Source organism: Microtus oregoni, unplaced genomic scaffold, assembly GCF_018167655.1.
Source record: "Microtus oregoni isolate MIOR12 unplaced genomic scaffold, Mior012 000105F_ref0000443, whole genome shotgun sequence".
Lineage (NCBI taxonomy): Eukaryota > Metazoa > Chordata > Mammalia > Rodentia > Cricetidae > Microtus > Microtus oregoni.
The window spans coordinates 3,716,920-3,727,373 of NW_024544720.1; the positions used below are offsets into that span (position 1 = coordinate 3,716,920).

General features: G+C 42.3%; 1 protein-coding gene across 1 annotated transcript; it reads right to left on the reverse strand.

Annotated features, from left to right (window-relative positions):
* Window positions 1-9,408: 9,408 nt before the first annotated feature.
* Window positions 9,409-9,827, reverse strand: LOC121443400 (40S ribosomal protein S25-like). Its single transcript, XM_041645157.1, has one exon. The coding sequence runs from the start codon at window positions 9,787-9,789 to the stop codon at window positions 9,412-9,414; it is 378 nt and encodes a 125-aa protein (XP_041501091.1). The 5' UTR covers window positions 9,790-9,827; the 3' UTR covers window positions 9,409-9,411.
* Between the last annotated feature and the right edge of the window lie 627 nt (window positions 9,828-10,454).

The following is a 10,454-nucleotide window of genomic DNA, read 5'->3' on the forward strand; positions in this document are numbered from 1 at the left end:
TAAATGCAATCATAATTTTTAAAACCCTCTATATTGCAATTATTGTGTCTAGGGGGTTTTGAACAAGAGGTAATGTCTAAGACAACAATAATCTAATGGGCAGACACATGACTCATGCATTCTGTGATGTGAAAACCCTGGAAGTCTCTGCCTGGGAACAAAATAACAACTTGTCTCTCCCAGATAAACAGCCCTCCAGTAGTATTCAGGCATTTGCACTGGCCTGCCCTTAGGGTCCTGACAGGATCTGTCCTCAGCTGCGGCCACGAAGAGTACCTGCTGTGCACATTTGCAGTGTTTCCTTTAAAGGGTGGGCTTTGCCCACCACCCATCTCTTCTCTCTTTTTTCTCCCTCTCTCTTTCCTTTCTCTTTCCCTCTCCCTTTCTCTCTTTCTCTTCCTACACTCTTGTCCCCAGGGACCGGTCTCTATACACACACACACACACACACACACACACACACACACACACACACACCACACACACCCCTGCCCCTTTCTCTGCCCTTTCTCTCTCCTCTTCCAATAAATGTATGTGAGCCTTGTTGCATGGCATGACTTACTTCTCTTCGTGGCGTTTTTAAACAAATTACAACACACTCCCAACAGGCCAGTTTCCAGTTAGACACGCTAATGTGCACATTTAGAAGGTGAGTCAAGACCATGGGACCAGGAGCTCACATGATGGAAGTTGTAAATTTCAGGAAACAAAAACCAACAAAAGTGCAGGTGTGAAAGTGAGTTTTATTTACAATAAGAAGTTGTAACAAATCACAGAACAAAGATTACACATATTCCCAGTGTTTAAAATAAGGACTTTTTTGAGACATGGTTTCTCTGTGTAGTTCTGGTGTCCTGGACCAGGTTGACTTTGAACCCATAGAGATCCACCTGCCTCTGCCTCCCAAGTTCTGGAATTAAAAGCAGACACCACTACTGACTTCAAAAAAGGATATTTAAAAAATTAACTCCCTGATAGCTCTTCCTCCCAATCTTTAGTTTGAACTCTTGATCTTTCAGTGTCTGTGATTTTGTAAAGTTGTTTTTATTAATAGACAAAGCAGAAAGATAATGTAGCATGATCCTACTCTACCCCTCCATCTCTCTCCTTCCTTCTCTCTTTCTCTCCTTTCCCCTCCCTCCCTTTCTCCCCCTTACTTACTTCCCCCCTTCTTTTTTCCTTTTCTCTTTTCTCTTTTTGAGATAGGGTCCCTTGTTGCCCAGGCTGGCCTCCAGATGGCTATGTAACTGAAGCTGACCTTGAATTTCTGATTCTCTTTCTCTACCCCCTGCATTCTGGAATGACATGCCTGTGCCATCTCACATTTATGGGATGTCGATCTACTCCAAGGCCCCACGTATGCTAGACAAACTCTCTATGTACTAAACTGCAATCCCTAGCCCTTAACATGACTTCTTGAAAATGATTGTTGATAGTTGGGATTTCACATACAGGCACAACTTATTATTTATGAGGCTTGTACAGTTTAATCTTCTATAAATGTGGAAATCCCACTATATATACATACACACACATATATGTGAACACGCACGTACAGATATGTTGTTTGACACAAGGCTTCACACTAGCTCTGGCTGGCCTGGAACTTGTGTGTTACCTAGGCTATCCTCAAACTTGCAGTTCCACAAGTTAAATTTTGTGTACACCTTTAAAAAGAAAAATAATTCAACAAATGACACTGTGTTTAACTGGATGTCAGCTTGTAGAAGAATGCAAATAGATCCTTATCTATCACCCTTCACAAAACTCAAGTCCAAGTGGATACACAACCTCAACATAAAAACAGATACACTAAACCTGACAGAAGAGAAAGTGGGAAGTAGCCTTGAATGCATTGGCATAAGGGACAACTTCCTGAATAGAACACCAATCTTACAAGCACTAAGATCAACAACTAATAAATGGGACCTCATGAAACTGAAAGGTTGTCTAAGGCAAAATTCCACCATCAACAGGATAATATGGCAGCCTACAGAATGGGAAAAAAATTTTACCAACTCCACATCCAATAGAGGACTAATGTCAAAAATATATAAAGAACTCAAGAAACTAGATATCAAGAATACAGATCTAAACAGAGAATTCTCAATAGAGGAATCTCAAATGACTGAAAACACCTATAGCAATGTTCAACATCCTTAGCCATTAGGGAAATGCAAATCAAAACTACTTTGAGATTTCATCTTACACCTGTCAGAATGGTCACGATCAAAAACACAAGCTACAGCTCATGCTGGCAAGGATGTGGTTTGTTGGTGGAAGTGCAAACTTGTACAGCCACTGTGAAAATCAATATGGCAGTTCTTCAGAAAGTTGGGAATCCATCTATGTCAAGATCCAGCTATACCACTACTGGACATATACCCAAAAGACAATCAATCGTATCACAAGGACATTTGCTCAGCTATGTTCATAGAGGCTTTATTTGTAGTAGTCAGAAACTGGAAACAATCTAGATGTCTCTTGACCAAAAAATAAAGAAAATGTAGTACATTTTCACAATGATGTATTACTCAGCTATTAAAAGATAATATGAAATTTGCAGGGAGAATGGATGGAACTAGAAAAAAATTATCCTGAGTGAGGTAATCCAGACTCAGAAAGACAAATATGGCATTCACTCACTTATAAGTGGATATTAGCTGTAAAGTAAAAGATAACTATGCTACAATCCACAGACCCTGAGAGGCTAAGTAACAAGGAAGGCTCAAGAAGGGATGCATGAATCTCTCTGATCAGGGGAAATAGAATAGATAGATTTTTGTCAGCAGGAATGGGAACAGAAGGGATCAGGCAGGGGCTTTGGGTGGAGGGAGAGAATACTGGGAGAAACAACTGGATTTGGGGGTGGGGCACTTGGAGGGCAATACGGAAATGCAGTGTAGTGGGAACTCTCTGGAATCTATGAGGGTGACCTTAGTTAAGACTCCTAGTAATGAGGACACTGAGCCCAAACTGACCATCTTCTATAACCCAGGAAGGCTCTTAACAGTGGAACTGGGACATCAACCCAGCCAAAAAACCTTTGACCTACAAGATGTGCTGGAGTAATGGTGGCACAGAACTTGTGGGAGTGGCCAGTCAATCACTGGTTCAACTTGAGTCCTACACCATGAGAGGGTGTCCATACTTGATACGGCCTGGATGATCAGAAACCAGAGGCTGGATAGCCCAGAAACCTAGAACAGAACACCAAACATGACTGGCAAAAAATAAAAAATAAAAGTCAATGGACTAATTTCTAATGATACTATGCTATACTCATAGATCTGAGGCTAGCCCAGTAGACATCAGAGAGGTTTCATCTAGCAACTGATGGGAGCAGATGTGGAGACCCACAGCCAAACATTAGGTGGTGCTTGGGAACCCCACTGAAGAAGGGGAGGAAGAGGGCAGAGTATACCACAAGAAGATGACCCACAAAATCAATTAAGCAGGGCTCATAGGGACTCACAGAGACTGAAGTGACAGCAATAGAGCCTGTATGGGTCTGAGCTAGGTCTTCTGCATACATGTTATAGTTGTGTAGCTTGTAGGGGAGGGGTTGTCTCTGACTCTTTGTCTGTGCTTGGGACCCTTTTCCTCCTTCTGGGTTGCCTCATCCAGCCTTGATATGAGGATTTCTGCCTAGTCTTATTGCATCTTGTTAGGCCATGTTTGGTTGATATCCCTGGGAGGTCTGCTCTTTTCTGAAGGGAAACAGGAGAAATAGATCAGGGAAAGAGGGGAGGGGAGGGGACAATTGGGAGGAGATGAAAGAGGGAAACTGGTTGGGATATAATATATGAAAGAAGAATAAATAAAGAAGAAAGAAAAATGAACTAGGACATATGGTACATGCCTATAATTTTAGATCTGGGAGGTTGAGGCAGAACTGTTGCAAGAATGGCTCTATTTGTATTCTTCTAATCTGGGCTACAGATTAGAGTAAGACCCCATCTCAAAAGAATAAAAGAGGAGGAAAAGAGAAAAATGTGGTGGGAGAAGAAGAAAATAATTATTAGGGGCTAAAGAGATGGCTCAGAGGTTAAGAACACTGGCTGTTCTTCCAGAGGTTCTAAGTTAAATTTCCAGCAACCACATGGTGGCTCACAACCATCTATAATGAAATATGGTGCTCCCTTTTGGTAGTAGGTAGAACACTGTATAAATAATAAAACTTTTTTTTAAAAAAGAAAATTATTATTAACCCCACATGGTGTATTTGCAACAGGACACATCTCCATTTTGATCTGGTTTTCATTCAATCTCTGATGACCATTTTTCAAACTCACTGCTGGTCCAATAATTTTTGAACCTTCTATGTTCTCCTCAGCCTGCACAGTTCTGGTGCCAGACACAGCACAGTGGTGACCACATTCATTCTGTCCCAGTACTAGACAGAGTGCTCCTGAAAGTCTTCTAGACCAAGTCCACAACAGCTAGGAAGCCTACATGGGACCAACCTAGGCCTTCTGCATGTGGATGACAGTTGTGTAGCTTGGTCTGTGTGTGGGGTCGCTGTGTGGTCAGGACCTGTCCAGCACATGAGTTGGCTTTTTGGAATCTATGCCCTATGCAGGGATGCCTTGTCCGATCTTGATGCAGGGCAGGGGAGGAGCTTGGTCCGGCCTCAATGTAATATGACATGTGTTGACTATCATGGAAGATCTGCCCCTTTTTGAATGGAGGAGTGGATTGGAAGATAGACATCAGGTGAGGGAAGGAATGGGAAGAGTGGAGGAAGGGGAAACTGGTTGGTATGTAAAATAAATGAAAAAATTAATTTAAAAAGAAAAAAAGAACAGGTCCACAGAAATATCTGTGGGCTGCATTAATGCATCTGATTAAACCCCAAATCAAGGTGTTCTTGACACATCTTTATCTGACTTAGCTAGAAATTCTCATGGCTAGTCCATTTCCAGGCAACAGAAAGAGTGAAGAAAAGAAGACAGACTAGAGGGAGGATCAGGGGTGTAGCTCAGTTGGAAGCATACTTGTCTAGTATGCATGCATGAAGCCCTGGGTTCTGTTCCCAGTTACTCATAAATCAGCTGTGGTGGCACAGGAGTTGAGATGTTTTATTTGCCCCTGATGGTTATTTTTAATCCACAACTTGCAATAATCTAGAATCACCAAAGAGCCTCAAAGAATTTAGATCAGGTTGGCCCGTGGACATGACTGGGGGCAGTTTTTCTTTTCTTTTTATATTTTTCTTTATTTTATGTGTATGGGTGTTTAGTCTGCATGTGTGTCTGTGTATCATGTTCATGCCTGATGTCGGAAGAGGTAAGGACACTGAATCACCTGGAACTAGAGATACCATGTGGGTGCTGAAAACCCAAGATGCAGCTCATTGTGGTGGACCTATCTCTGGATTGGGGCAAATTTTTATTAGGATTTTTTTTATCACAGTAACAGGAATTAAATTAGAAGATCCACTATCAGTGAAAACTATATTATTTGTGTCCATTTTATAAATAGTGTGCTCACACGAATGAGCTACAGCGAGAACTCAAGCTGCAGAGGGTCCTGTGGCTTGAGTTTTGTCAGCTCCAGAGAAAGTCCCCTCGACACTGTTCAGGGTGCCATTAGTCAACAAAGACATACCCACTACCAATAAGGACAGATGTCTGTCTACAGTGTCCCCTCGACACTGTTCAGGGTGCTAGTAGTCAACAAAGACATACCCACTACCAATCAGGACAGGTGTCTGTCTACTGGTGGAGCCTCTCGCTGCAGGCAAGTCACAATGTTCCCATGCTCCCTAACACTTCAGTCCAGCGTTGGGTGATGACAACTGTTTTGTCACATGTTGTTGTGTCATAACAGAAGTCAGGGGACATGGATAGTGCAGGAGATGTGCATGGGTAGACATAGTGGCACATGTCTGTTTTCCCAGCACTTGGGAGATTAAGGTGGGAAAGTCTTGAGTTCGAAGCCAGTTTTGGCTACATAATGAGTAGCCAACATGAGCTGTGTAACAAGGCCTTGTCTCAAAAGTCTAAGACAACTGTGTGGCTCACACTTAAAATGCAGCATAAAGAAGCTGAGGCAGGGGGACTAAGAGCCTGTTTAACAACAAAAACAGAATGGGAAAAAAGGAGACATTCAATAAATTAGTAACTATAATCACCCTCTTGGGCTATAGAGACCCAGCAGTAGAATATATTCTTATCTTGACATATTATTGTTACCACTAGTCAGCCTTTCTCCATCCCCACTTGCTCACACCATACCATCCTTTGCTCTTGACTTCTGTGGGACCAACTTTTGAGTGGGAATGAATACTATTTGTTTCTCTGTAACTGGCTTCTTTCACATAGCATCTATGTTCGTCTATGTTCTTTCAAATGGCAGGATTTCCTATTTATGAATGAATAATATTCCTTCGTGTGTATATACCACATGTTTCATATCTGCTTATCTGTTGATGGAAACCTAGGTTAATTCTGTGTCTTGGTCATCTCTCATAGTGACAGGGAAATGCAGATAACCTTTAGCTCACTGCATATGTTCCTAGATGTGAGATTGCTAAATCTGATGAATAAAACTATTTTTAATTTGATTTTTTTCATTGTTATTATTTTTGTGGACATATTTGAGACAGGGTTTCACTATGTAGCTGTGACTGGTCTGGAACTCATTATGTAGACCAGGCTAGCCTAGAACTCATAGATATCCACCTGCCTTTGCCTCCTCAGTGCTAGGATTAAAAGTGTGCTGTAGAAGGAGCTACGGACTGTGTTCCTGCTGCCTGGCTCCTGGACACCTGGCTAGCTCAGTCAGTAGAACATGAGACTCTTAATCTCAGGGTTGTGGGTTCATGCCCCACTTTGGGAGCCAATTGTAGAAGGAGCTGTGGGCTGCGTTCCTGCTGTCCGGCTCCTGGCCTCCTGGTTAGCTTATGCCCCCAAATAACAACACACAAATTGTATTAATTTAAACACTACTTGGCCTATTAGCTCTAGCCTCTTACTGGCTAACTCTCACATCTTGCTTTAACCCATATTTATTAATCTGTGTAGCATCACGAGATGGTGGCTTACCAGGAAAGATCCTAACCTGCGTCCGTCTCGGGTCGGAGAATCATGGCAATTGACTCACTTCCCTTCTTCCCAGCATTCTGTTCTGTCTACTCTACCCAACATATGTTCTGAACTATCAGGCCAAGCAGTTTCTTTATTAATTAACCAATGAAAGCAACAGATAGATAGAAGACCCACCTACATCATTTTCCCTTTTTCTGTTTAAACAAAAAAGAAAGGCTTTCACTTTAACATAGCAAAATTACATATAACAAAACATTATCAAGCAAGAATTACAGTTACGATATTTATATCTATTTTATCTTTTATCACAACTAAGGAAAACTAAAACTATGACTATCCATTCTTCAACTCCATCAAAGACTCCAGAAGGATATAATATTACCTAATTAAACAAGAAGCAAGCAACTTCTATAACTCTAGAAATGACAGAGACATCTCACTACCTGAACAGTCACCCAAAGTTCCTCTGTACTGTACATCCATCTTCAGCCTACAGGCCCATAGTATCCAGCAAACATTTCCATGAAGCAGGAAATTCTAAAGACAGTTCAGTCACTTTCTGCTGTGTCCTGCAGAATGTCTCGCAGACTCTTTCATAAATCAGGAACTCCGAAAGACCATCTCACCTTTAGGCAAGTTCAGCAGTCCTCTCTCTGCGGGTTCTTTGTGTCCAGTTTATGCAACAGTCCAGGCAAGAGCAGTTTCTTGCCCAAATGGCTAACTAACTTCATAAGGAGCCTCTTTGATGCCCATCTTCATCTTGAAGTAGATTGGTGCTGCCAGGAGCAGACGTGTCTCATTGTCATGAAAAGCCGTAACTTATTAAAACATTAAATGGCATATTCTGTAGTCTTTGAAAGATATGAAGAAAGCCTATCTGAAATATATCTATGCACATCTAGAAAATCTAACTAACATGACTACAACCTTGACTATTATTGATGATTATCCATTAACAACCAATATTTTCTAATTATACATTACGTTTTAAAATGAACTATACAATCGCAATACCTTAACCAAGATCAGAAACATATACATATAACAAAATTGACCTTAAAATCCATACCAAATGCAAATTATTCATATCTATATCAGTGTGTACCACCATGCCACTTTTACTTTTAATTTATTTATGCATATGTGAGCTTGTGTGTGTTTATGTGTACCACTAGTGTGCAGGAGCCCTTGGAGGCCAGAAAGAAAAGACAGATGGTTGTGGGCTGTCATGTGGGTACTAGGAACCAAACCCAGAACAAATCCTTCTATAAGAACAAGTTCTCTTAATTGCCAAGCCATCTCTTTCAGTCCTGACTTCGAGTTTTTGAGACAGGATCTTACTCTGAGGGGCAGTCTGGCCTTTACTGTGGAGACCCTCCTGCCTCAGTCTCCCAAGCTCTGGGTATAGAACAACCTACCATATCTTGCTGCTTTGGGTGGTTTTTGAGTGGCCTCCTGTGGTGATTTGAAAGAAATTTGCCCCCAAAAGGAATGGCACCAATGGGAGGTGTGGCCTTGCTGGAGGAAGTGTGTTACCATGGGGGTGGACTTTAAGGCCTCCTATATTAAAGCTACACCCAGGGAGACGTCTCACTGTATCCCTCATATACAAAGGCATTACCCCTGTTTGGATGAATGCTCTACACAGACTTCCCTGCCAAGGGGATGCTCTTCCCTTGCCCACTGCCTTGCCTGTCCAGCACACATCCCATGTTTTGATTCCCAGCAGGCACTTTCCCTGCAACTCTAAGGCCCACTCATCTCCCTCTGTTTGAATAGCATGAGTGCAGAAACCATTTCAGCAACCAATATCTGTTAGTGACTCACCGGGCTAGCCTACACTTAGGCTTAGCCACAGTGAGTTGTTTACAAAGAATGTGCAAGGAGATTCTGTTTAATCAGATTATAAACAAATTGGTGACAGGGACCAGAGCTTCTCCGCTGTCACAGTTCTGGGTGTGTCAGCACTGAATAAATGCATTTTAATGGATATAGCGACCCTCTTGGCAGCTTCCTCCTAAAGAGACTGGAGACTCCCTAACTGGGTGAAGGCAATGGCATTATCTCCTGCACAGACTCTCATGGAGTTCCCCAAACCTTGATGATGGGCTCTTGGCCAGCCTCTCTCTAAATCATATTTGAAGCAATTTTTCAATTTTCTTTGGATAATTGATTAGAAGTCTTGATATTTTTCTTTTATTCTTTAAAAATTGTGTGTGTGTGCTCATGTATATTTGTGTTCATGTGTGTGTGCCCAGATGTCAACATTAGGAGCTTATGAATGGCTGGCTCTCTAACTTGTTTTTTTTTTGATTTAATAAAGTTTTATTTTTCCAAAAGTACAGCTGATTGAACCTGTTCATGCATCTTCACCAGCAGCTGGGGCATCTCCACCCTTTGTGTTTCTGGTGTAAATTACGTGGGCTCTGTGCTTTGAAACCAGCTTGATAAGCCCTTTACTAAGGAGCTCCTGAAGAGCTGCCCTGGCCAAGGAACCGCGAATCTTCAGTCTCTCAGAGACCACGGCTGGAGTAATAAGTTTATAGTTGGGCACTTCCTTACAGAGTTTGTCGTATGTAGCCTTGTCAAACAGGACTAGATTGTTGAGCTTGTCCCGAACTTTGCCTTTGGACCACTTCTTCTTTTTGGCCTTGCCACCGGACTTATTTACTGGGTCTTTATCTTTTTTGGCCGACTTTCCGGCATCTTTCTTCTTCTTGTCATCCTTGGGCGGCATGATGAAGTTCGGAGAGTGGCGACGACCACTGCAGCCTCCCTAAGATGTCAGGAAAAAAGCTCTAACTTGTTTTTGAGACAGGGTTTCTCACAGAACTTGGAGTTCACCAATTTGGTTGTACTAGCTTGCCAGTGAGCAACAAGGTTGCTCCTGTCTCTACTTCCCCAGCATCAGAATGACATGGATATGTCAGCAAGCCTGACGCGTGTGCGATTCAGGTCTTTACCTATTGAGCCGTTGCCACAGCCTCAGAAGTCTGTCTTAGGATATTAAGAACAGAACTCAAAAATAAACAAAGAAAGAAAGAAGGAATAGAACCCATAGCTTTACACACACCCGGCAAGTGGTTTACCATTAAGATCCAGTCCTTCCACCCTAATTCTTAACAGAGTCACTGGCCTCACTGCCACCTCAAATTCCTTACCTAATGAAGTAGCAAATTTAGAGGGGTTTGAATTGGATGAAAGTCAGTATCCCATAATGCAAGTGGGCATGTGATGCGCCTGCTTCATTCCCCCTTTGCTGGTCCTGCTGTTGTCTCAAGAGCCATGTGAGGATCAGGGAGAGGAGTGGACTCCAGGCGAACCTTGTTCTCCATAGCTGTATGGCCACATCACCACCTCCTCTGGAAACTGTGATGCTACTGGAGCCCATCACTTCAGTGG